We start from the raw sequence: 26,695 nt of genomic DNA on the forward strand, positions 1-26,695 counted from the left end.
GCACAAGTTGAATTGAAAGCCTTTATTGTCATTATACATAGTATAACGAGATTTAAAACAGGTCTATAAAATTATGTTTAAAGCAATAACCAACCTACTTTCAGACAATATTCTAATACTGTTTTCTAAAAGGGATGGGAAAATACAATTTGAGGAGGGAAATAAATGTAAAACATCCCTTTATCTGTACGGTTTTAAAAAGTTGTTGCATCTTGTATTTTGAGTCGACCTGTGGAAAAGACTGAGTAAAAAGCTGAAGCAAAATCCCAGTATGACTGTTTAAAAAGAGGTACAAAAATATGTTTTTCACAAAGGACAGGGAGTATGTAGGCTTGGACCTGGTGTTGTCACCCACTATTCACACAGTGTGTGTGTGTGTGTATATAAACTTATGTGTGTACACATGTATGTATATATGAGCATGTATGTATAAATATCTGTAAATATATTTATAAAGTATATTGGGATTATAAAACCATGTAACAAATTGGAAGGATTTATGAAAGGATAGGGCATAAACAGGGAGAAAAAGGGATGATTATTAGTAGAAATATTAGTGGGATTAAATAAGCTTATGCTTCTTCCTAGTCCTTTTTCAACATGTTATTTATTGTGATTATCTTGTTTTCATCATGTTTTGTTTTGATTATGTTGTTCGTTGCTGTTATATTATTTTTAACATGTACAAAAAAATCAGACATTTGGCTAAGTGGTAAAGTTAGCTTAATCCAGACATGTATCAAAAATGATGTATGTATTTACATTGTGGGTTAGGTTTTTGTAAAAACTTTGTCCATTGATCTTTAAATCTTCTGCCTGCTTTGGTGTCTTTGGTTTCAAACTATGCAGAAACACAGAAACAAAATAAAAATTCACATTCAAAGCATTTTTAATGATTCTGTCTTTCTGGTTGATTTCTGTTAGTTAACATGTTTTGTTAACTCTGTTGCTATTCAGCATCCTTTCATAACACAAATACATCACAGCAAAAATATTGTTTTATTACGACAAATTATTTTGGTTTAAGCAGTGTAATTAAAGTTTGATTCAAAAAGCTTGGAAGACAGCATTAGACAACATTATCCAGGGAAAAGAAGGTATGCTATATAATCCAACAACTAAAAGTGTGAGCAGTACTCATCAACAACCATAAAGTGCATAAAGGTTCCTGGGGTTAATGTTTTACTTAGAGTGAACATAACACACAGTACTTTACAGCTGTTACACCCAGCACCTTCTTTACAAAATGTTATTTAAATTTTGATGATGGGAAGAGTAAAAACAACATCAGGGCGCTCAGAGTAATAGTAAAAGCAGACGTTTGTTTTTTTAAACTGACTTAAATTTTTAGTTGAAGTTGCTGTTTAGCTTTAAAGAACTGCCAAATGAGTTCAGCAGTGGTTTAGTGGTTTTAGAACAAACTGTAAGTTTGTTGAGGCAAAAGTTTGATGCAGGTGGGCTTTAATAATGATGTAAGCTCTCTATATTTTCTCTTTAATTACACAAATAAAATACAGTTGTTTTCATCATTTGTCTTCGGACTGAACACAGAACTAAGCACAAATGTTCCTAATTGCTTCCCATTAGATTTTTTCCAGTGTACTCCATTTTAAGCCCCTGTAAGGAATTTAACTTCTGCTCCTCACATACAAGGTCTTAAATAATCAGGCCCCATCTTATCTTAATGACCTTGTAGTACCATATCACCTCTCGCACTGCAGGCTTACTTGTTGTTCCTAGAGTATTTAAAAGTAGAATGGGAGGCAGAGCCTTCAGTTTTCAGGCCCCTCTTCTGTGGAACCAGCTTCCAGTTTGGATTTGGGAGACAGACACTATCTCTACTTTTAAGATTAGGCTTAAAACTTTACTTTTTGCTAAAGCATAAAGTTAGGGCTGGATCAGGTGACCCTGAATCCTCCCTTAGTTATGCTGCCAAAGGCTAAGGCTGTTGGGGGCCTCCCATGATCCACAGCATGTCTTTATCCTGTCTTCCTTCTCTCACCCCAACCGGTCACAGCAGATGGCCCTCTCTCAGCCTGGTTCTGCCGGAGGTTTTTTCCTGTTAAAAGGGAGTTTTTCCTTCCTGCTGTCACCAAAGTGTTTGCTCATAGGGGGTCATTTGATTGTTGGGTTTTTCTCTGTATGTATTATTGTAGGGTCTACCTTACAATATAAAGCGCCTTGAGGCGACTGCTGTTGTGATTTGGCGCTATATAAATAAAATTGAATTGAATTGAATTAATTCAAACACTTAAATTACACTGAAACTATGAGATGAAATATTAACAAATGTTAACAAAAAGTAGAATTGTTTCAAGGAACAAATAAACTCTTTTCCAGTTTGTCCTGGCCATCTTGTTTCTGGGTCACAGATGGGAGGAAGTGGAGAAGCAGAGCTTCAGGGTGAAAGGGCTGGAGCTATCTGCAGGTTGGAGAAAAGATTTTGACTTTATTGTGAAAGACCACTCCTGACAGTCAGTTTAACATCACAAACATATGAGAAACTTTGTATTGTCCTGAAGTTTGAATAATGTTTATCTGTTTGATGGCGTTCTATTCTCTTTACTTTACCCAACCTATGTAAAGCCTCATATCTAATAGTGAACACAAGCTGTTGCTTATCCAATCTCATATGAGAGGCTGCATTCTGCACTGATCATGCTGAAAGAAAGGAGAACTGAACAAAACATTATAACTCATGTTAGAATGATTACGACCTTGAAACCCATTCATCTTGTCTGTTAACTTCATTCTCATTCTAGGTAACTAGTCTTAATTTGTCTTATCTATTTTTTCTAGCTTGAAGAGAAAATAATTAATTCTGTTTGTAATTATTCTATTTCAGTAATCCTTACTGCATGACTTTATTTTATTTATTTTATATATTTTATATTATATCTATCTATCTATCTATCTATCTATATACATATATATGTATATATGTATATGTATATATACATATATATATATATATATACATATATATATATATATATGTTATATTTTACTATAATAAGCTGTGTCTTGTCTTCCTCTTTCCCCTTGTCCTGTGTCACACTCTGTGACACTGTGACACTGACAGTGTGTTTTTCCTAGTAACCCTAGTGATCTTCCTAGTGGTTATAGTTTTCAGTTTACCCTTTTGGATTTATGTTTCTTTTGGATTATTGGTTCCAGCCAATAAACATTCTGCTTTAAGTCCGACTCAGTTATCCTCTGCATGTCTTGGACCCTCTTCCACACTGAAGCAATATCAGAACGTGTCTTTAGTAACTGGTTTCACAGGGACTGCCAGCAACCTTCAGCAAATACTTCAAAAGTGGGAAAATATTCTCTAGACCTGTGACTGAGGCCTTCAGAGAAGCTGCTGCTGTTAGCAGTTCTGATACAGGCCGATAATCATTTGAATACTTACTGGGTATTCGGATCTGGTGATGGTTGAGGACTATCAGAGCCTCCACAGCTTCAGTTTTACTGTCAAACTCCAACAGACCAGACAGAGTCTTTGAGCTGGCTGCTTAGAGGAAGAGGAAGATGGGGAGAAAAGACGGAAATGTTTATAACAACAAAAACCCCAGAAACGTGTACACACTGAATGATATCTCCTGATACCTGGACCTGAGCAGTTATTATCGCTCTTTAATTGGTTAAACTCACGTTTGGCATCAAAAACCTTGAACTTAGAGAATGCTGAAATGTTGTATTCAGTACAGAGCTGTAGGCAAGAAAGATAGAAAAGCATTTTTAAAAGCAATTTCTGCATTTTCTTTTGTTAATATAAACACAAACTAAAACTTGACAAAAAGTGTTGGTTGTCAATGTGTCACTGCTAAAAGTACGTTGGTGATCTTAAGACCACAGGCAAAACTGAGTAACTTGAAGATTAAATCTCCCTGAACAAGGTTATAATGATGGTATACAAGGTTTATTGACATCTTAAAATGTCAAGATGTACCCTGTGTAAAAACGAAAAATTTAGAAAGTTTAATTTACTGTTTATTTTATATATCTATATATAGTCAAGTCCTCATCTATATACTGTATATATAGTAACAAGTCATCCATCTATTTATTCCATAATAATTATTTGTTGTCTCTTCTGTTACGTACACTGAGCAGAAAGAAAATACCTGGAGCCCATTTCCTTCTATGTGTGAATAAAAATGCTTCTAAACCAACAACCAACATACCACTCATTATCTTTAAATGATCCCTTCAAAGCTCAAGGCGTGCCACAGTGGAGCGCACTTGTCTACTTAGAAAGCTCACTTGGAGTGGACATTAAGTCTAGCATTTCTCCATTGAAATAATAAGTCTCATGCAGGTGTGGCCTTACCTTCTGCAACTGGTGTTGATTGAGGTTTGGTGGGGCATTGTAGAAGTGCAGCACAGTGGCGGGTGGCTGGATGATGTTCCTGCTGCTCTGTGCACTGCTGAAGCGGTTGTTCCTTGTTAGACTAAAGTCCTGGTAGCTGCAGGTGCCGTCACCCAGCTCAAAGACCTGACTGGGAATCACAGCCTGTTGCTTGGACACACTGAGACGGGTCAGATAAAGGGATGTTTGATAGACAAAGTATTGTAAGGACATGTTATCAGTGTGAGCCAAAATCCTATGCTTCAGTCTGCTTTTTAAGGCTTTTTCTACTTTCTGTACAGTATGATGTCATGGAGGGGGGATACCTCACCAATCAGAAGAGAGCTGGCTTAACATTAAAAAAGTGAACTCAAGTGGCTTGTTTCAAGTAACAGATAAAATAGATCTCCTTTAAGTTAAGGCAGAAAGTCACTGACTGAAGTAATGAAAAAAATACAATGATGCAGTATTTCTACAAATTTGCAAAGGCTGGAACAGCTCAACTTATTTTATAAAAAAATAGAGACTAACTGCTGTTATTTATGTAAAATACAAGTCACAACTTGTAGGAATTTTCAGTCCTTGGAGAGTTCTTGGATATCAGGTCTTAAAAAAAAATGTGTTCCTTTCCTTTGTTTAAACATGCACGTCTCCTCAGTTTTGACCTATGATCATGACATAAATATCACTACAGCCAGTGTCAGCGTCATGTACTTTTAGCTAGCAGTCAAGATATTTTATTATAGACTACATCAGACTCCCTACCACAAACCCTAAGTGTCTTCAAGTCCGAAGCATGCATATTTAGTGCTTACCAAACATTGAATTTCTTGCCAAATACTTTGATACCATTTAGGTGAGTCACAGCTCGGTCCACAGCATACTCATCACCCATCTCTACCAATGCTGTGCCTGGAATGCTTTTCATGAACTTCACCTGCAAACACAAAAGATATTTTCTTTAGCTAAAGAGCTACCATTTTGCAGCATCCTAGTTGCTGATAACTGCAGTATTTATTTATTTATTTTGCATGGGTGTCACCATTCCCTTAACCCTGCCCCTACTCTCCCTACTGCAATTTTTTAAATCATTAATATTGAGACTAAACTATATTCACTTGCTCCGAATATAAAAAGCCATGGGTCACAGGAGGGATGAGATGTTGATTAGTGCAGGCTTGAAATCGGTGCCGTTATGCGTCTCAACCAATAACCACCTTTATGGTGGGCCTAATACTGCTGCAGCACTCATATGAACTGAAACAGAAAAAAACTGGTGGGACAGAAAAATGTAGAAAGGTACAGATCTTTTGCATGAACTTTTTCATTTTTAAACTGTTCCAGGTGGCAGTGTTGATAGAACTAAAGTTATTTGTAAGCGCTTCAAAGCTGAGTTTTCTTAACACCGGAGTACTTCATGTACTTCAAGTATCACTTAAATGCATTACATGCTATTGATGCCCAAATCACCCACCCAAACAAACAGTGGATGCAGCTTGAAGGAGAAGTATAGTGAACTGGATAGCTACAAACTGCAGGCTAATTAGAGTTGTTGAAGACTTCGGTGTAAGAAATCAGTACTTCAACTTTTACTTGAGTAGTTTTTAACAGTAGTATTTGCATTTCTACTAAAGTACAGAATGTCTGTACTTTTGCCAACTCTGCAGAAGACCTTTTAAGATAGAAGCTACTCGCTTTTCTTTAAATGGCACGTCATTTGATCATTTTTTAAAAACATAGTCCATTTCCATATTAACTGCCTTACTAATTCATACATTTACAGAGCATTACTCCTCCTTATATAGATCAGGGCTCTAGACTAACTTTTTGCCACGGTTGCACTGGTGCGCCTAACTTTTTTTCTTAGGCGCACCAGCACAAAAGTTAGGCACACCCAAATTTTTCATCCGCATCACTTAACACTGCAGTTTTACATGTGCACTTTTTGGGGGGAAAATTGCTGTCTATACAGACATTATTGATTTGTAAATGATTAACTAACAATCTTGTGCTTGTGCTTAAAGTGCTTTGGCACTCTTTAGTAATATTGTAGACAATGTTAAACTTAATCATCACATCATATAATCTGAAAAATATTCTGCAATTTTGCATAATTTTAAAAAGTAAGTTCTTCAGTATTGAACAGCAGAAATTAGGATTTCTTGTCGATGACATTTAAGTAAAAACAAAAACACAGCGGCCGACAGCGCTGTAAACAACGGTAGACTGGTGGGTAATAAGTGAATGAATAACGCAGAAAACAGAGATTTGAGATGGGAAACATGTTCTTGAAGTACACAGAGAGAGAGAGAGAGAGCTGCGCATTAAGTGTGATTTTATCGTGGTGTAAGAAAAACAGCAAAAGTAAGAGTGAATTAATGATGACATTTATCAAATGTGAAGTGTAGTTTGGATCTTCTTTTGCTGGTGGTTGAGTGAATTTTGGTTGGAGAGAGATAAAACCTGCAGATCAGAATCTAGCGCAAAAAGACGTAAACACAAAGCGCGGACCCGCCGACGCATCAGAATCTGTGAGCTGTCGGCTTTCAGCCCCAACGGCGTGTCTGTGTACGGGCCGTCGGGTGAGAAAGCCGAGAAAGAGAAAGCTGATTCTGATGCGTCGGGTCCGCGCTCTGTGTTTATGTCTTTGTGTGGAATCCGTTTACCTGCTCTCATTTGCTGTTGGTTTAAATAGTTTTTAGAGCTTTAACCTGAGATTCTGGTGTTTCTGGCAAAATCCATTTATATTTAAAAGTCGATTTAGGATTTAATGAATCGATATCGCTTTATTCAAGCTACTCACCTCTCTCTATCAGCCTGCACTTTCAACTGGACCACGGCCAATCAGAGAGGTCCCGCTCCTGACTATCTCTGATTGGGACACACGATAGGGGCATGATGTGTGTCAGTTGTTGACCACATGGAGACTTTCAGAGTTGCGGAGACTTTTTTTTTTTTTTTTTTTACTGGAACAGCTGGTCGCAAAAGGATTTTCTTTAGTCGCACCATTGAAAAATTTGGTCGCACTCTAGAGCCCTGCAGATATTATTATGACTATGATGATAAATATGATTGTAATTATAAACAGCAATGATGCAGTTGCAGTGATAGCTGTAGTGATACCAGCTAGAGCAGTACATAGTGTAACAGTAATAGATGGATAAACATCTGTGCATTTATAAATGACATACTAAGGAGGTGTAAAGAAATATATACCTGACGACTTAAGGACTTTCTAATACCGTACTAATGCTTAATAATGTGGTATTTTTATAAAGTGCCACCAGTACAATAAATGAACTTTATAGACAGCTAATCTGTGGCTATAAAAAATTTGAATGCATACCTTATTTCTCAGTACACCATCTGGAGGAACACCTCTTTAATTAGTTAATTAATTAATACATGCATGGTTAAGGCATAAATGAGAAGTTAATACAGATTCATGATGATCCATGAGATTTTGCTTGCTTGCTTTTTCTTTTTTTATTAAGACAAGTTCGAACTGGCCCTGTGCTCACTGCCTGGCACTGTGGAACCCAACTTGCATTTGATCTCTACAGGCTAGGCAAAGGCACCCTGACTATCCATAGGTACTGGAATGAAATCCTTCACCCACTGTTGAACCCTACTCTGAAGTATAGGTCGTAGGTTTCTCTTGGTTCACAACAATGCCTGCTCTCATATGGCCAGAGTAAACAGGGAGTTCCTAAAGGATGAAGAAACTGTTACCATTGACTGGCCCAAACCCTAACGTTACCAAAATCCAACCTGGACACCTCTGGGGCATTATGTTTTGGTCCATTTGACACCCCCAGGTTGCACCTCAGACTGTTCAGAAGTTCACTGATGTCCTAGTCCAGATGTGGGAGGAGATTCCCCAGGACAACATCCATCGTCTCCTTAGGAGAATGCCCCAAGCACATGGGGGTCATACAAACTACTGAGTGCCATTTTTAGTTGCTGCAAAATGGACTAGTGTGCTGCATATTTTTTCACATTTTCATTCTGTAAGGTGGTAATTTTCATTTCCATCCAGCGATGTGGCATCTTTTTGTTCTCCAGTATAGCTATCCAGAATTATTTTTTTTCCATTGAGATCTGATGTTTTCCTTTTTTGAGCAGTATAAAAATAATCTAAATCATACATACCTAGAACAGAAGTTATGATTAGGATTTATTAAAAGAAAATTATACAAAGTATTGTACAATACATGTATTTTCATATCAACGTGACCTCTAAAAGTCAGAGAGGACCCTCACACACCTTCTCGACATTTCCGTAGAGACAGAAGAGGTTGAAAATACGGCTGCAGTTCATCTTAACAGGATGGAGACCGCTCACCATGGTGACAGAGCTAGTAATGCTCTTGCCAAGGAAAGAGGAAGAGGATGTGGGGGAGGTCTTCTGGAGTAGTGGGTAACAGATCCTCTCCTGCACCTCCTTGCTGTACCTCCAATTCCGGCTTTTAGCAGGTAGAGGCAAGAGGGGCCAGTGTGGACCTGCAAAGATACACACAGATACTTAGGGGATATTATGTGGTACAGTAATTGCAGTGAAACCAGTGGAAGTGATAACATATAGGCAGCTAGACAGGGAGGGATGAAGACAGACAGTACCACCGCCATTAGATGGATGCTCTCCCAGTATGGCGTGACGTTGTCTCCCCTTCCCCCGCTCTGTAACAAACAAACAAAGTGCTCAAATGGGGTGATACAGTATTATAAGTTCTTTAAGATAAGATGGGGCCAGATTATTCAGGAACTTGTATGTGAGGACAAGGATTTTAAATTTGATTCTAGTTCTAAGAGGGAGCCAGTGAAGAGAAGGCAGTATGAGAGAAATATGTTCTCTCTTTCTGGCACCTGTCAGTACTCTTGCTGCAGCATTTTGGATCCACTAAAGGCTTTTCAGGGAGTCTTAAGCACAGTTGGATAATAATGAATTACAGTAGTCCAGCCTAGAAGTAATAAATACATGGACTAGGATGTTTCTAATTTTAGAGATTTTGTACAAATGAAAGAAAACAGTCCTACATTTTTGTTTAATATGCACACTGAAGAACATATCCTCTGGTCAAAAACAATTTTCAAAATTCCTCAGAGTGTTACTGGAGGCCAAGGTAATGCCATCTAGAGGTTAGATAGCATACTGGTTAGATAACACACTTCTAAGGCCAAGTAGAATACCTTCAGTTTTATCTGAATTTAAAGGAAGGAAATTAGTGAATGCTGCCTGGTTTTCAGTCCTAAATATCACTTAAAGTCCAGGTACAAGCAGGATTCAGGATTCATTGCACTAATGTTAATGGTAACTTGGTTATTTTGCTGCCTCTGCTTGGTGCTGTTGAGCCAAATAGACTCAGTGTGCTAGTGTGCCAAATGGGATCCCAACCTATTTAATACCCCTAATAAGACAAACGGTAAATGTGGAGAAGCTACTGCTCTTATGTTATTTTTGTAGTGGTTCATATCCCCTGAGTCTGTCACCATTTTATCTGTCCTGCCCTTTCCCCTGATTTTTTTTCTCTCTGAATGTAAAGCACAAAGTATGTACATGTATTTATAAGTTAAAGTTGTGCTTTAATCCAGCAACTTCTGTCTTCTGTCTGAGAACTGCAAGTGTGGAGAGTCAGAACAGACTGAGAAACACACAGCCGCAGATTTTCTGTGGTGTCTTTGAGGGAGAGCTGATGGGAGAGAGCATTTCCAACCCTGACAATACACCAGGACAAACTCAGCAGTGCGTGAAGAGTAGGATGAAAAGCCAGCCAGCTGAAAGATAGAGAGAGTAATCAGGCTGTTCTTTCTTTGTGAAGGACAGCTAGAAACATTTAAATTAACTAATTATTTGTCCTAAATCAGTGTCCCAAATCCAAACTCTCTGTAATGTTAAAATAATTTTACCATTAAAGTGTTTTCAGTTTGGGAGAAAGTATTCGGGTACCTCCAAGTAAAAACGATGAAGGGCAGTGAAAAGTTGTATATTCGGAAATCTAAAGTAAGTATCAGCACCAGAATGTAGCTGAAACTAGATGTCAGTATTTCTTTTCTTCAGTTATTTGAAACATGGAGTATTTTAGTACTTATAGTACTGCTATGTTTATTGCATATTATTGTTATTGTTGCATATTATTGCTGTAGATGCTTATGTATAGCCGTGAGACCAGTTTTCCCGTGCTTCACTCGTGTACGTTAGTTTGAAGAGGAAAAAGAACTCCACGGGACTCCGATGTGAAAAGATGTAACAAAAAGTTTATTCCACAGTTTGCCGGTCATCTTACAGGAGTGCTCAGATTTAACTTATCCTCAACAAAAATAACCTACTATGGTAGGAAAACCGTGTGGCTCTGTCCCCCCCCCCCCCCCCCCACTGCCGCGTATTGCTTATGCCGTATTAACCCTTTTTCTCTCTCTCCCCCCTCCCGGACTGCCTGCACTCATTTGCATAAATCCGTGATTTTAACTATAAACACAAGCCTTTAAGGCACATGTATTCACGGTACTACGTAACCAAGCCAACACAGCAATAAAATTATTTTAGTTCCACCATAAACATGCATTTACTTCTTAAATTATTAATTACACAAACAAGTTTAACAACAGCGAAATATAAATACTAAAATATATGAACTATATTAACTTGGCTCCCACAGCTTATATGCTTTACATATTTTAAGTTCATGTTCTACAGCCTTACATACATTCCATTTTTTTAACTGCATAAATAAAGGATACATAAAAGTCACTACCAAAAACTGATTGCGGCTTCTACCTTGTTACAGGAATGTTGTTTGTTGCTCAAGATGACTTGACATAATTCATGAGGGATATATTTGACATATGTTTCACATATTATAGACCAACAAGTTATTTATAGCAGTTTAAATACAAGCAATCAGTTTTTGGCAGACAATCACTTTTTGGCACAAAACCTGGTCCTCAGGTGGACGCAGCCTCTGAATTTGGACACCCCCGGCCTGTTTTTGGCTGGACAATAATAACGGTGACATTTAACTTATTTTATCCGATAAATAAACATTGTTAAATTCAAGTTTTACAATGCCCAACAGCTCTTTTGAATGTCTCCCTAATTCTGAGGTCTCAAGGTTGGCAAGTCTGTGCTAGGCTTTGGCCCACATCAGTCTAAAATTGTATGTAACCATGAATAACGTGTTGCCATGTCCACCAGGACAGACTGGACAGTATAGCTGTAAAACAAATATGCCAGCAGTTCATCTCAGTTAACGAGAGGAGAAGGCATGTGTTTGGCTCCTTCACATAGTGGCCATTGAGTTGTTGTGTGGGGCACCAGTAGTCCATGTCTGTTGCTGTAACAGTAGTTCATGTTTAGAATAAAAAATCCCAGCTCACTGATTTGATCGGGGCAATAGTGTGCCTAAAATGTTGCATAATTTTACTGAGAGATCTTTTACTTTGTGGTAATCTTAGATGAGTAGTTTTATGGACAAAAACCACCAGGTCATTCAGTGTTCCCTTAGTGCTAATGTGTAAGAGATGTTGGTGTACTATAACTGAAGTAATGTTGTTAAGTCCTTAAAGTCATATTCTTTTATTGTCATGACTGTATTTAAAGCTATTTTTATTTTTGTATGATATCTGATTCATATGGAATATGGCTGAAGTAAACTAAAGTCTAAAATACTTAGTCATTTGTTTAATAGTAATTTAACATTATATAATTCACATATAAAATTATGAATTGTGATTTTAAATGGTTTAAAAGCATGTAGAATAGCATATGTAGGCAAGTATATTTCTCCTTTTTTTTAATCAAGAAGCAAAGACAAAAAGGAAAAAAAAAAAAAAGAAACAGGACAGGGTTCGGTGGTTGAATCATCCGTCCCCACCAATGCCAAAACCAAATCTATGCCCTTGCTCTCTTGAAGTTGCGGCAAATATTCCCTTGCCCATCGTTTCCAGAATATTTCCGACATGTATTGCGCTTGCTTCCATCTTTTTCTTGCGTAGAGATCCCGCCTGTCGAACAGTCCGGGAGGAAGAGATGGTTCGTTCCTGAGAAGCAACAGGTGATTGGGAGTGAGTACTTCCAGATCATTTGGATCGCTGGACGCTTTGGTTATTGGCTGACTATTAATAATGGCCTCTGCCTCACACAGAAGTGTATGCAGGCTCTCTTCATCCAGTGTCTGCAGCCTCAAGGTAACGTTTAGGATTTTTTTCACTGACTTGATTAATCTCTCCCAGACCCCTCCATGATGGGGTCCTGAGGGAGGATTGAATGTCCACTGAATGCCTTGTTTGTTTTAGGTGGTCTTCAATTTTGGACACATTCCATTCAGCAATGGCTCTTTTAAGTTCACGCTCTGCACCAATGAAGTTAGTTCCATTGTCAGAACGAAGGATCTTTATCTGGCCTCGTCTGGCTATAAAGCGACGAAGAGCGTAGATGAAGGAATCTGTGTCCATCGAGGCTGCCATCTCCAAGTCTATTGCACGAGTAGTTAGGCAGGTGAAAATGACTCCATACCTCTTCACCGTACTTCGACCACGTTTGATCTCGAACGGACCAAAGTAGTCCACTCCACAGTTAGTAAATGGAGGGTCATCTGGCAGAACTCTGTCTTGGGGCAGGTCGGCCATCTGCTGCTGTCCTGCAACTCCATGCTTACGCTGACAGGCAATACACCCAGCGAGTATTTTTCTTACTGCAGAGTTGGCACCGGGTACCCAAAATTGTGTTCTCAACTTTGAGATAACGTGATTGCGACCACAATGAGACAAGTTCTCATGCATTTCTCTGAGGATAAGCTTTGTGACTTGAAGATCCTTGTTCAGGATGGCTGGCCGCTTAATACTCCTCGGGTAGTGCTGCTCTGCTGAGTCGTCTCCGACCCTGAGGATGCCTTGTTCAAGTACTGGACTCAGTTTGAAAAGACTACTAGTCCTCTTCACCCCTTGACCTTTAGAAAGCGCGGTGATCTCTTTGGAAAACGTCTTCCTTTGACAGTAGCAAATGATTGCTTCTTCAGCCTTGGCAAGGTTCCCTACAGTTAGCTTGTTGGTGTCCCCTTGAAACAGGCTGTCCTTGAAACCTTTCATATCCTTCTTGACTTCAGGTTGAGCTTTAACAGCACTCAACTCCTTCCTTTTACGACACAGTTGCAGCAGGATGCTCTTGACTTTAAGCATCCATGCCACTGCCCTTTTGAGTCTAAACCAGGATGAGAAGTACTGCAGGAACTCCAGCACTACATCTTCACATTCCCTGACTGTACTAGCACACACCTGGTTACCCTTTGACTCTGGGTCATCTGTAGTCAGGTCTCCCACTGGGTGCACCTCCTCTGGCCACTCTTCCATGGGTTTGGTGAGAAAGTCCGGCCCCTGTAACCAAGTGTGGGACTGCATGAAGCTCTCTGCTTGGAGTCCCCTTGACGCAAAGTCAGCCGGATTCAGTGAGGTGTTGATATACCGCCATTGCTCTGGACTGGAACATTTCAAGATGGCATTCACACGGTTAGCAACAAAAGTGCGGAACCTACTTGTTTGATTGCTGATATACTTGAGTACCGTGGTACTATCTGACCAAAATACAGATGGTTGGAGTGGAAACTGCAATTCAGATGCCAGAACCCTGTCCATTCTTGCTGCCATTGTTGCTGCGGTAAGTTCCATGCGGGGAACTGTAATGGGCTTAAGTGGGGCCACTCTTGCCTTTCCCAACATGAATGCGCAGTAGACTTCGTTACTGCTGTTCCTCTGTAGCAAGTAGCTTACTGTACCGTAGCCCTCTTCACTGGCATCAGCAAAGTGTTGCAGCTGATTGTATACTGACTCTCCAAAGCCTACAGGTTTAAAACATCTTGGAACGCTTATGTTCTCTAGGTGGTGGAGCTGGGTCTTCCACTTGAGCCACTTGTGAGCTAGGTCTGCAGGTAAGACAACATCCCAGCCAATCTTTCTCCTGCAAAGCTCTTGCAGAATCTTCTTCGCTTGAAGCATGACTGGTGACAAGATACCCAGTGGGTCATAGACAGAACTCACATTGGACAGGAGGTTCCTCCGAGTGGGTGCCTTGTCCGGCATTACAATCTTGAACCTGAAACTGTCGGATTGAATACACCAATGGACTCCCAGTGCTCTCTCCATGGGAAGCGTGTCCTGATCCAGATCGAGATCTTTAACCTCTGATGCCCTTTCTTCTTCTGGAATAGCAGACAGAACTGCTCTGCTATTGCTTATCCATTTTGTGAGCCTGATTCCACTCCTCTGACATACAGCTCTAAGGGTATGGTATAACTGTATGGCTTCCTCTTCTGAACTCACAGACTTCAAACAGTCGTTCACATAGAAGTTGTGCAGCACTGTGTCGACTGCTTGACTGTTGGCTGGATCTCGGTTGTCTTCAGCACATTTGCGCAGAGCAAAGCTGGCGCAGCTTGGTGATGAAGTCGCACCGAAAATGTGAACCACCATCTTGTACTCCACCATTTTCTGAGTAATGTCACCAGATGTCCACCACAGGAACCGAAGAAGGTCAGAATCTTCATCAGGCACCTTTACTTGGTGGAACATTGCTTCCACATCTGCCATGATGGCCACTTCTTCTTGTCTGAATTGGATAATTACCCCAAGAAGGGTACTGGTAAGATTTGGTCCTTGTAACAGCTGATCATTTAAGGTGGTGCCCTTGTACGATGCTCCACAGTCAAAGACCACTCGAAGCTTGTGTTTCTTGGGATGGTAAACTCCGTGGTGCGGTAGGTACCAAACCTTTCCATCGTCACGACCAAGGTCCTTTTCTGGCACTTTCACTGCGTAACCTTTGGTTATGATGTTACTCATGAAAGCCGAGTATTCTGCGTGGAATGAAGTATTCCTCTCCAACTTCCACTTTAGGTGTAAGGGACGTTGCTCAGCCACTTTGCGGTTGTTGGGCATCTTTTTTTTTTTTTTTCTTTTTCTTTTTTGTCTGTCCCATTTGGTTCTTAAGCCGTCAGAATTGTTGTCTGAAGACCAACAAGGATACCAAATGGATTTATTTTGCCAAATGGATCATCATGGCATTGCCGTATTGGTCCATTTGATCAAACTTTGTTGTTATTATTTATTTTATTTTCAGTTGTTACAGATGGGACAGACATGACTGGGGGATAGGAAAGGGAGAAAGAAAGAGAGGAAGGAAAAGAAAAACAGAAGGGAAAAGGGACAGTGAGAAAGGGCACTTACAAAGACAAAGAGAAAGAAAAAAAAAAATATCCTGGATCACCCGGGAGGGGCCGTGCTAACACCTGCTGCTCTCTGGCAGCAGCACCATGCCCTCCCTTGTTTTAAATGCACTTTAGAACAACACGCAGCAACACTACACATGAGCGGCAGGAGGGAGGTATGGGGTCTTCACACACCCCCGTTCTCTACTAGCCATCGGGCGGGGGCTGGGAGGAGGTGTTGGCTGTCCGATTGGCCTCCCTGCTGCTGCGGAGCCTGGGGCGGTCTGCTTGCCTCCACCCCGGGGAAAGGGTCACATCTCTTGGGTCTGGTGCCGTTTCCCCTCTGGGGGCGAGGGTACCTGGACCCGGGCATAGAGTATGTTTGGGGAGTATGATTGTGTGTACATGTCTATGTATGTCTATCCCTACGTTGGGTGAGTGCTGAGTGTTTGTATATGTGTGCATGAGGGTGGGAAAGCATGTTTATGTCTGTGTGTGCCTGTTTGTCTGTGTCTATATGTCAGGTCGGGTCTTAGACTCCACCTCCCTGGGTACTCCCAGGCCCTCCAAGTGCGGAGGCCTATCTCCCTCACCACACTCCCTGCTGGTAACTGATGCCCTCAGGGGTTGGTGCATTGGTGGTTCTTGGTGTCCGGGCTGGGCGCTCAGGTATGCACCAGCTCACTCCCGGTGGCTACTTGGCGGGGCCTGGTGCCTGTCGCCTCGGTCAGGCCTCTTCCGGGGCAAAGGGGCCCTCGGGCCTCGGGGCCTGCAACTCGGTTCACTCTGGCACAGCTGGCTGCCGGCAGAGCCGGGCGGGCACGCCGGTGCAGCCCCTCTGGCTTCTGCTCCGTGGCTACTGGGTGACCCCTCATCTGGGATCTCCTCAGCCCTTCCCAGGAAGGTTGCACGGATGCCCCTCCGGTGGTACTCCTTGGGCTCTCGCACTCTGGGGCCTCTGGATGTCTGGAGCCTGGATCTCCTCCATGCCTGCTTCATGCCCTGGGGACAGGGCTATGGGCCTCCACACCTCTAGCAGACCATTACATGGGGAAACCTTTTGTATACAAGCGTTGATCCACACAGGTGTGCACACGGGTGTTCACTGTTCGTAGACATAAACTACACCTTTCTTAGCTGCTACTTCAAAGCACATTGTGCGCTGTCTGTCCTGCGTGCTGCACAACAACTTTCAATATTTAGTATTTACTGCTGTTCACACTTAGCTAGATTAACGTGATGGTGTTGTGTTTAGTATGTTGCTTTGTTTTTGTTTGGTTTTTTTTGCCTGTCTTCTCTTCTTTTTCTCTCAACAGGTGATCCAGGTTGTTGGGCATCTTAATGCGCTTGTTCCGCAATGGCAGAGCGATGCTGTAATGTCCGTCCACAATAGTAGCTGACTCTGTTGCTATCTCCAGAAACTGCAAATCTTCTCTTGACATTTCTTGCTTCTCGTTTCTTTCACACTCAGGGAAGTCACTTTTAAACTGCTGGTCCCAGAGTTCATCCAATTTGCTAACTGATATGCGGTTTGCTGAAACCTGAATCAGTCCGCATGCTGCCTTTTGTGAACTGCTTCCTTGGAGGGGTTCACTGATGGTCCAACCGAGCCTTGTCTTCACAGCATATGGACCCCCATTCTCGCTGGCTATAACTTGCCAAGGTTCGATGGCTTTAGGTGCATTAGCCCCGATTAGCAGTCCAATCTTTGCTTCAATCCTAGGTATAGACACCTGCTGAAGGTATGTCCACCTGTTCACGTAGTCTTGAGAAGGATCATTGTCGGCAGAAGCAGGAATGTCACTGTGACTGTACATTTCTGGCAACTCAAAGAAGTCGTCACTGTCTAAGCTGCTTATTTCCAACCCAGACACGATGTGGCTACTGACAACCTTTTCTTCTCCCATCGTTTTCAGCAAAATGTTTGTCTTCCTGCCAGACAAGTTGAGCTCATGCATTAACTCTTCAGTACAAAAGCAGGCAGTACTGCCAGGGTCCAGAAAAGCATAAGTATGTGTCACTTTTTGTCCTCTTTTAGATTTCACTTGAACTGGAACTATTGCCAAGATGTGCTCTGTTTTCTCTGCAGCATGAGCAGGTGCTTCCATTTCAACAAATCCATTCACGATTGACTCTGTTTGGTCTTCTCTTTCTAATGATTCCACTTCAGAAGCTGCCCCTTTGCTTGTAGCACTGGGCTTTGTCTTCATGTGTAACACTGTGGGGTGCAGTTGTGCACAAACCTGACAACTTGCCTTTTCTTTGCACGAACTACTCATGTGTCCCTGCTTAAGACAGCTGAAGCATAGTCCTTTAGTTTGCATGAAGTCAATCTTTTCCTTATGAAGTGACTTCTTCATCCTCTTGCACTGTTCCATGGTGTGCTCTTCACCACGACAGAAGAGACAGGGTTTGGAAAATGCACACACCTGATTTCCGCTGACCTTGTTCTTTTCTTTAGAGGGTACATCCTGTGTAGTGGTGATAGTTGCAGCTGTAGTGAATCCTTTTCTGATTCCACTTCTCCTTTGCAACCTCTCATCCACTTGCCCTCTAACTTGGACCTTTAAGGTGCTGTCCTTTATATCACCAAACAATGGATGCAAAACTTCTTTGGCCTGCTTATTGACAAAATCCGCCAGATCTGCAAACTTGACTCTGCGTTTTTCCTTGTCTAAGACCCCACAAGCAAATGTTCTCCACCTTTCTCTCAGCTTGTACGGAAGCTTGGAAACGATAGCACACATGTTGGCCGTGTTATCCAACTCCTCCATGTACTCCACATCCATCATTGCATTATGACATCCAGTAAAATAGAGGCCGAAAGCGTGAAGAGCCTCTCCATCATCGGACTTGATGGTTGGCCAGTTAAGAGTCTTGTTAATGTATGCCACTGATATCTTGTAGGCATTTTCAAAGTGTTCTTCCAACAGTCTCTTAGCCGTTTGATATCCATGTGTAGGACAACTCCATATCAATTCTCATGGTTGCCCACTTGTGTACTGTTCCATGTAGTACAATCGATCCTTGTCGCTCTCTGTTCTATCCTCCACACCATGTTCAAATGCCCGCATGAACAGCCGATACTCCAATGGGTCCCCTTTAAACACAGAAATGTTCTGCGGGGGCAACGCAGCTAACTTCTGCTGCTTAGTTAGCACTTCGACCACATCCTGTAGAGCACTTGGTGTCTGTGATGGCTGGGAGGTAACAGTGTGTGTTTCCTATGCATTTTGGAGAACGTTCTTCTTCTGTGCTTGTCTTTGACTATTTGACTGCTGCGAAGTAAATAAATCTCCAACTCTAAGTGATGCCACGTAGGAGTTCATTCCATCCTGACTGGATACACGACTGGATGCTTTGGATGCACGACTTTCATATTCCGATAAGATCTTGATCTTTGCCTCATTTGCTGCAAGAGCTGTTTGTATTTCTAACTCCTCCTTTTCAGCTTGGAGCTTAGCCTTCCTTTCCTCCAGCAAGCGTTTCTGTCTTAAAGATGATGCCTTAATCAATAAAATAGCTTGCTCCACCTCTGCCTTCATGCGTGTGGACGACACCAATGACGAAGCGCAGGAGCCACGTTCTGAAAATGCCTTATCACTACGTTTTGAGACAGATGCATTAGATATGCTGTCAGATGGATCCACATCTTCATTGCATTTTTCAGCCTCCACAGTGCGCATGGCCATCTTATCAATCCAAGCCAAAGCTGTCTCAGCAAAAGCCTTAAAGAGGAAAAAGAACTCCACGGGACTCCGATGTGAAAAGATGTAACAAAAAGTTTATTCCACAGTTTGCCGGTCATCTTACAGGAGTGCTCAGATTTAACTTATCCTCAACAAAAATAACCTACTACGGTAGGAAAACCGTGTGGCTCTGTTCTCCCCCACTGCCGCATATTGCTTATGCCGTATTAACCCTTTTTCTCTCTCTCCCCCCTCCCACACCGCCTGCACTCATTTGCATAAATCCGTGACACCCAGATTTTAACTATAAACACAAGCCTTTAAGGCACATGTATTCACGGTACTACGTAACCAAGCCAACACAGCAATAAAATTATTTTAGTTCCACCATAAACATGCATTTACTTCTTAAATTATTAATTACACAAACAAGTTTAACAACAGCGAAATATAAATACTAAAATATATGAACTATATTAACTTGGCTCCCACAGCTTATATGCTTTACATATTTTAAGTCCATGTTCTACAGCCTTACATACACTGTAAAAAATGCTTGTCTTTGAGATGAAGATATGAAGTGATATAGAAATAGAAATAAATGCAACTTGAATCTTTGCTGAAGTTCAGTATTTAAAACTGAGCTAAATTTCACTACTGAGAATTTTAAATCTAATTTATTAATACAAAAATTTTATCATTATGCATATTATATTTGCAAAGTAAGATGACACTAGTCTCATGAACATTAGCTGCTACTTACTAGCTAATCTTACAATTAACAGTCATGTTTTCATGGTCTTGTGCTCTCTCATCCTCAGATACTTGAGATACCAAAAAATCGCATACACCAAAAATCCTCAAAGGACCCGGCCTTCACGGTTTACATAGGCCGGGTTCTTTGAGGATGCAGCCCTTTAATTGGGACACACCTTATCAGTCTTTTGTCCTTTTAATGTCATCTTAGTGCATTAACATTTCCAAGCTTCTCCTGAGGTATTCCAACTGAACTGGAGTAAATTGACTCACATTGCAAACAAAATGTATTGTGCTTTGTAAGACACATTCCTGCTGTGTAAAAAGAAGATAATAATGTTCACTAGAAGGAATAAGTAAAATCTCAACATATTAATTTTACTCGAAGTGAACCATCCATCTTCTTCCGCTTATCCGGGCCGGGTCGTGGAGGCAGCAGCCTAAGCAGACAAGCCCGGACGTCCCTCTCCCCAGCCACCTCCTCCAGCTTGTCCGGTGGAACTCCAAGGCGTTCCCAGGCCAGCCGAGAGATATAATCTCTCCTGGGTCTGCCTTGGGGCCTCCTCCCGGTGGGACATGCCCAGAACACCTCACCCAGGAGGGGCCCAGGAGGCATCCTTGTCAGATGCCTGAACCACCTCAACTGGCTCCTTTCAATGTGGAGGAACAGCGGCTCTACTCTGAGCCCCTCCCAGATGGCCAAACTTCTCACCTTATCTCTAAGGGAGAGGCCAGCCACCCTTCTGAGGAAGCCCATTTCTGCCGCTTGTATCCGCGATCTTGTAGGGATGTAGATCGAGCAGTCAATTGAGAGCTTCACTTTTACACTCAGCTCTCTCTTCTCCACGATGGAACGGTACACTGTCCACATCCCTGCAGCCGCAGGACCAATCCGTCTGTCGATGTCCCGCTATGTTCTCCCAACTCACTTATGAACAAGACCCCGAGATACTTAAACTCCTCCACCGAGATACTTAAACTCCTCCACCTAATCAAATTCAGCACCAGGTGGTGAGTTGGATGAGGTGGCGGGGGAGAACGCTGGACAGACCTGGTGCGCCTAAACGTATAGTGAGGGTGTGCTGGGAATGTCTGGCAGAGGTCCCAGTGTGCGAGATTTACAACGCACACCTCTGGGAGAGCTTCACCAACATTCCGAGGGAGACTGTGGACATTGAGTCCGAATGGACCATGTTCAGCAATTCCATTGCCGAAGCCGCTGCACTGAGCTGCAGCCACAAGGTGGTTGGTGCCTATCGTTCGTTAACCCCCAGACCAAATGGTGGACACCAGAGGTGAAGGGAGCCACCAGGCTAAGAAGGAGTCCTATCAGGCTTGGTTAGCCTGTGTGACTTCAGAGGCAGCTGATAGGTACCGACAGGCCAAGCGTAAAGTGGCTCGGACAGTGGCTGAAGCAAAAACTCATGTGTGGGAGGAGTTCTGAGTGGCCATGAAAAGTCCATCGCCTCAAAGTAAACTTTAAAGAATATGCTTTAAGTGCTGAAAGAAAATTCTATGGAGAACTGTTTCAGGAGAAACAAACTCAGATGTGCACATTTCTCTACATTCCCAGTAGGCCAGTAAAGGCAATTGCTCATTAAAATACTAAGATCAGTCATCTGCCAAACAAAACAAAACAAAAACTGCTGGTCAGAAACAAAACATCTGTTGCTATGCTCTATTATCATAAACATTCATGATAATGGGAAAAAAACACTCGAAACCAGCTGCCTCACCAACACTACAACTCCACTGAGTATGACATCCAGAATATGTCATTGTGTGTATGTGTGTTTGCTTGTTTGATCAGAGATTAAAAGAGGGAAAGCTACCTCGGTGCAGGAGGAAGGGTTTGGTGTAATCCCAGCTGGTGTTGTTGTTGCAGATGACGTTCAGTCTGTTGGGCTGAAAGGGGCAACAGAGCATAGCACCTCTTTTTAGATGTCTGTGCATGTGCATGGGCATGAGTGTGTGAGTGTATGTGCATGTGTTTACCCGAGCGTATTCAATCTTGAGTGTGCAGCAGCCAGCATAGATGTCAGCTCCATTCAGAGCCAGTTTGGCCTTCTGAGCATCCTTTACTGACTCAAATGTTAACAAGCTTGTTAAGGTTGACTCATTAGGATCAGCAGAGAGAAACAAGACTACCACAGCCCTTAAGATGATGCACTGTCAGGTTTAATGAAGTGAACTTTGATCTGGCATCAACAAAACAAATCCAGTTAGCTTTAATCCTCTTCTACCCTTCTATCCTCTTCTTTGTATCCAAACGAGTCTATTAAGCTCTGAACTGGAGCTTAGAAGAATGAAAACGCATGTTGGCATTTCTCTGCTAATCTGTGATATACCCCAAACACACATGCAATAGTGTGCGTGCACACACACACACACACACAAACACACACACACAGTCAGGATATTCAACCATGGCCTGGATGCCGTTGCGTTTGAAGATGACAATACGCAGGACGTTACCAACTGGGTTGCACACAGTGTACAACACATCCTGAGAAAAAGACAGAGACCACACGGTAAAAACTGCAATTTACTTACTGGTCACCAAGAAAATGGACTTCAGAAAACAGAAATGGAAAATGGGCTTTAACACTTAAAACCTTTACATTTATGAGCCAATTTCTTTACTAAATGTTAAATGGCTTACTTATTGTGACTCATTTCTAACCTTTATTTGTCTTCCCAACATGCATTGTAGTAAGCTTACATTATCTTACAAATACACGAGACATTAGCACTAATCTAAATTACAAAGATATTGTTGAGGATGTATACACAGATAAAGGATGTATACAAAGAGCAAAGGCACAGAGGGTTTTTGTTAATAATAGATGTCTGACAACGTAAGATAGACTTTATGTCAGAAGGCAGGGTATTCCTGAGGCAGACATTTTAAGTAATGTACAATGACTGTAATCATTGTTAACACAGGAGCAGACGTCCTTGAAGGGTAAAAAGAGACCTGGTTAAAGAGTTTTAGCTCAGATAGCAATAAGTTTCTTTTCTAACACAAGTTGAAGATATGGCAAGAGTCTTAGGTGGGGTAAAGGACTTACAGTGGTAATGGGATACAGAGGGTTCTGTATGGACAACAGGAGGACTTTGTTTCCACTGGAAGGGTCGTCTGTGTTGGTGGGTCTGGTGATTCTCTGGCTGGTAGAGAAGTTAAAAAAAGCCTGCTGCTCAGCGACGTAGACAGCATCACGGGTTCCGAATGACACACAGCGCTCAGCACTCTCCACGCTGTCAAATTCCACCAGAGCCTGACGCTTGAAAGGCATCATCATTACATAACTGCCGATAGCAGAGAAAAATGTGAAGGTTAGAGAAGGTGAGCAAGTAAAGTAAAAGTATGTACATTTTTATTTCTATAGCATCTTTCAACATAAAAATCACCAAGTGCTTCACAAGAAAATACCATAGCGTCCCAGAAGAGTTAATGAAATCCAAGTCGAAAATGATGACTACTGGCACAAGCTGCACTTTGAAGTCATTTCAGCGGGTCATGCAACTATCAACTTTTGTAACCTTGCATGTTTTCCCATTGCTGCGAAAGCAAGGATAAACTGATGTGGCTGTGCGATCATGACATTGTGAAGATAGATCCAATCAAGAACACTTATTCTATACTGGAATCTCTGTCATTATTATCTGTGATTAAGGTAAATCACAAAATCTTGTGCACATGTGCCAACTGGAAGGCAGCCTGTTTCAGTTACTAGTGTTTTGTTCTCCATTCTTTAAACTTTTGTTCTTAGTTTTTTGTCTTTTACTTATTAGTAGAGTGTTAGTGTGTTTCAAATCGTTTTCTCTCAAACATGTGGGTTGAGAAAGTTTTTTTTCACCTTATAGCCACGGACTGGGGGTCAATGTAGGCATTGTGGAGGACTATAAATACCTTGGACTACGCACAGATAATAAACTGGACTGAGTTAACAACACGTGGATTGTGACCCACACCCATTTTCACACCTTCACTCATGTGATTAGGTAGAGGATCAATAAGGGGTCCATGACCCTCTTAGGGACACTCCCAATAGGGCCTAAAAATCTGGGACTCGCCACCCATTGCTCTTAGAACTGAAGAAGCTTCTCGGATGAGAGATGAAACGTCTTTAAGAAACTTAAACAAGAAGTCCAGACGCTTTTCTTTCCAAGTTCCTTAGACTACAATAACCTGGATGACTAAGAACCTTCACAAACCGATCGATATTCCCTCTGACTACGTGCTAGCACGGTTAGCTCGTCCATCTTGTTTGCTAGCAACTGAAAGCTGAAAGTACAATGCTGTTAAAAGTGCTATTTTTATATGTAGAAACAAGCAGGATAAACAGATAAACAGCTCTCTCCCCCACCAATGTAGGAGCGGTGCTGAGCAGGATTAATGTCCACAAGGCTGCAGGTCCTGATGGCATCTCCGGGCGTGTTCTCAGAGCGTGTTCTGGGGAGCTTGCAGGAGTGCTGACAGACATATTCAACCTGTCCTTGGCCCACTCTGTGGTACCGGCCTGCTTCAAATCCACCTCCATCGTCCCGATACCCAAAAACTATAAACCATCAAGCCTCAACGACTACTGCCCAGTAGCCCTCACCCCCATTATCACAAAGTGCTTAGAGCAGCTGGTCCTAGCACACTTCAAATTCAGACCTAGGCATCAGTTCCCTCATGTGTAAATGGTTACTGGACTTCCTCACCAACCAGTCCCAACATGTCTGGCTGGATAGCCACTGCTCATCTACAATCACAATGAACCACCAGTGTACCACAAGGCTGTGTGATGAGCCCTTTCCTCTACTTCACCCACGAGTGCAGGCCTACCGATGGTTCCAACACCATCATTAAGTTTGCAGATGACACCACGGTGATTGGCCTCATCAATGACAACGATGAGGCCGCCTACAGGGAGGAGGTGGATCGTCTGGCTGAGTGGTGCGACACAAACAACCTGCTGCTCAACACCGAGAAGACCAAGGAGCTCATAGTGGACTACAGGAGGAATGCTGACCCACATCCACCCATCTACATTAAAGGGACGGCTCTGGAGTGTGTGAGCAGCTTCAAGTTCCTGGGTGTCCACATCTCCAAGGATGTCATCTGGATGACCAACTGCTCCAAGCTGGTCAAGAAGGCTCACCAGCGCCTCTTCTTCCTGAGGACTCCGAGGAAGAACCACCTGTCCTCAGACATCCTGGTGAACTTCTATTGCTGCACCATCAAGAGCATCCTGACCAACTGTATAACAGTCTGGTATGGGAACTGCTCTGCCTCGGACCGGAAGGCGTTGCAGAGGGTTGTGAAAACTACCCAGCGCATCGCCGGAGCACCACTTCCTGCCATAAAGGACATCTACAGGAAGTGGTGTCTGAAAAGGGCTGGGAAAATCATCAAAGACCCCAGTCACCCATCACATGGACTCTTCACCCTCCTGCCCTCTGGGAGACGCTACAGGAGCCTCCGGACTAAGACCACCAGGTACCGGAACAGCTTCTTCCCTACAGCTGTCAGACTCCTGAACTCTGCCTCCTGACATCTGACGCACGTTATACTCATGGACTGAACATACACACACCCACAACCACCTACGCACACACACAATGGACAAAAACAAACAAATGGACAACTGTACCCTCATATGCACAATAATAACATGGACTGAACCACCACTCATAACCACTAGCTCTTTATATAGCCTCTGTAGAAATTATCCACATATTTCACTTATCTTAACTGCACTACTGTATCATTCTGTATAAACAATCATTCTGTACAATACGATAATTACAATTCTACAACTGTTTACAACAGTTTATAACTTGCATAGTTCATATTTCTGTATAGCTTTATATTTGATATTTCTGTATAGCTTTTTTATTTCATATTTCTGTATAGTTTTCATCTTTATATCCTGTTCATAGCCTGTACATAGCTTGTATACCCACTACAGCCTGTACATACTTATAGTTATAGCGTATTCATAACATATCTTCATACTGTGTACATTGTAACATACCCATAATAGACCCATTTTTGTACCTTCATACCTATAACAGACCCGTTTCTGTAAAATATCTACATATCTATATTATTGCTAATATATATTTTGTAATATATCTATATCATGGCTAAAGCACTTCTGGATGGATGCAAACTGCATTTCGTTGCCTTGTACTTGTACATGTGCAATGACAATAAAGTTGAATTCTATTCTATTCTATTCTATTCTATTCTATTCTAAATTTCTCTGTGTTTAAATTGTCCCAAAATACAATTGAGGTTCATAAAAAGGTGAAATACCTCGGTGACTTTATTGTTGATCAAATCAATGATGATGATGACATATACAGACAACGATGTAAGCTCTATTTGCAGGCAAATACTATTGCACGCAAAATCAGCTTTTGTTCACTTACAGTTAAAGTGGCGTTGTTTAACACTAGATTTACTATCCTGCGCAAATTTGCGTAACTTCCCTAAACCCAATACCCCCTAGAATTACTGGCTTTTTTATTTTCTGGTGCAAGTCCCGAGGTGTTAAGCACCCCTGCTGAGATTTTCACAGGTCGTCAGCTTGTTTCTCCTACAGCTTTTGTTGTGCAAACCACCCATTGTCCTTGAGGCCTGGCACATTTGCATTTGCTCACTCAGAGTTGCTCAGATCCAAGGCAGGCCAAACCTCTGTGTTACA

At 41.9% G+C, this 26,695-nt stretch overlaps 1 protein-coding gene across 3 annotated transcripts in view; it reads right to left on the reverse strand.

Annotated features, from left to right (window-relative positions):
* Positions 1-2,118: 2,118 nt before the first annotated feature.
* LOC116326307 (heterogeneous nuclear ribonucleoprotein L-like) overlaps positions 2,119-26,695 on the reverse strand; it is a 58,740-nt gene continuing 34,163 nt past the window's right edge. For all 3 annotated transcript variants that reach the window (XM_031747519.2, XM_039614042.1, XM_039614041.1), the window contains 11 exons: positions 23,066-23,303; positions 22,415-22,500; positions 21,990-22,086; positions 21,827-21,899; positions 8,975-9,034; positions 8,622-8,857; positions 5,170-5,291; positions 4,337-4,535; positions 3,658-3,715; positions 3,416-3,514; positions 2,119-2,422 (listed from right to left, as the gene is read on the reverse strand). In XM_031747519.2, coding sequence (XP_031603379.1) covers positions 2,367-2,422; positions 3,416-3,514; positions 3,658-3,715; positions 4,337-4,535; positions 5,170-5,291; positions 8,622-8,857; positions 8,975-9,034; positions 21,827-21,899; positions 21,990-22,086; positions 22,415-22,500; positions 23,066-23,303 — 1,324 coding nt within the window. In that variant the 3' untranslated portion in view covers positions 2,119-2,366. The remainder of the gene's footprint in view (positions 2,423-3,415; positions 3,515-3,657; positions 3,716-4,336; positions 4,536-5,169; positions 5,292-8,621; positions 8,858-8,974; positions 9,035-21,826; positions 21,900-21,989; positions 22,087-22,414; positions 22,501-23,065; positions 23,304-26,695) is intronic.

This window comes from Oreochromis aureus, linkage group 6 (genome assembly GCF_013358895.1).
Source record: "Oreochromis aureus strain Israel breed Guangdong linkage group 6, ZZ_aureus, whole genome shotgun sequence".
NCBI lineage: Eukaryota > Metazoa > Chordata > Actinopteri > Cichliformes > Cichlidae > Oreochromis > Oreochromis aureus.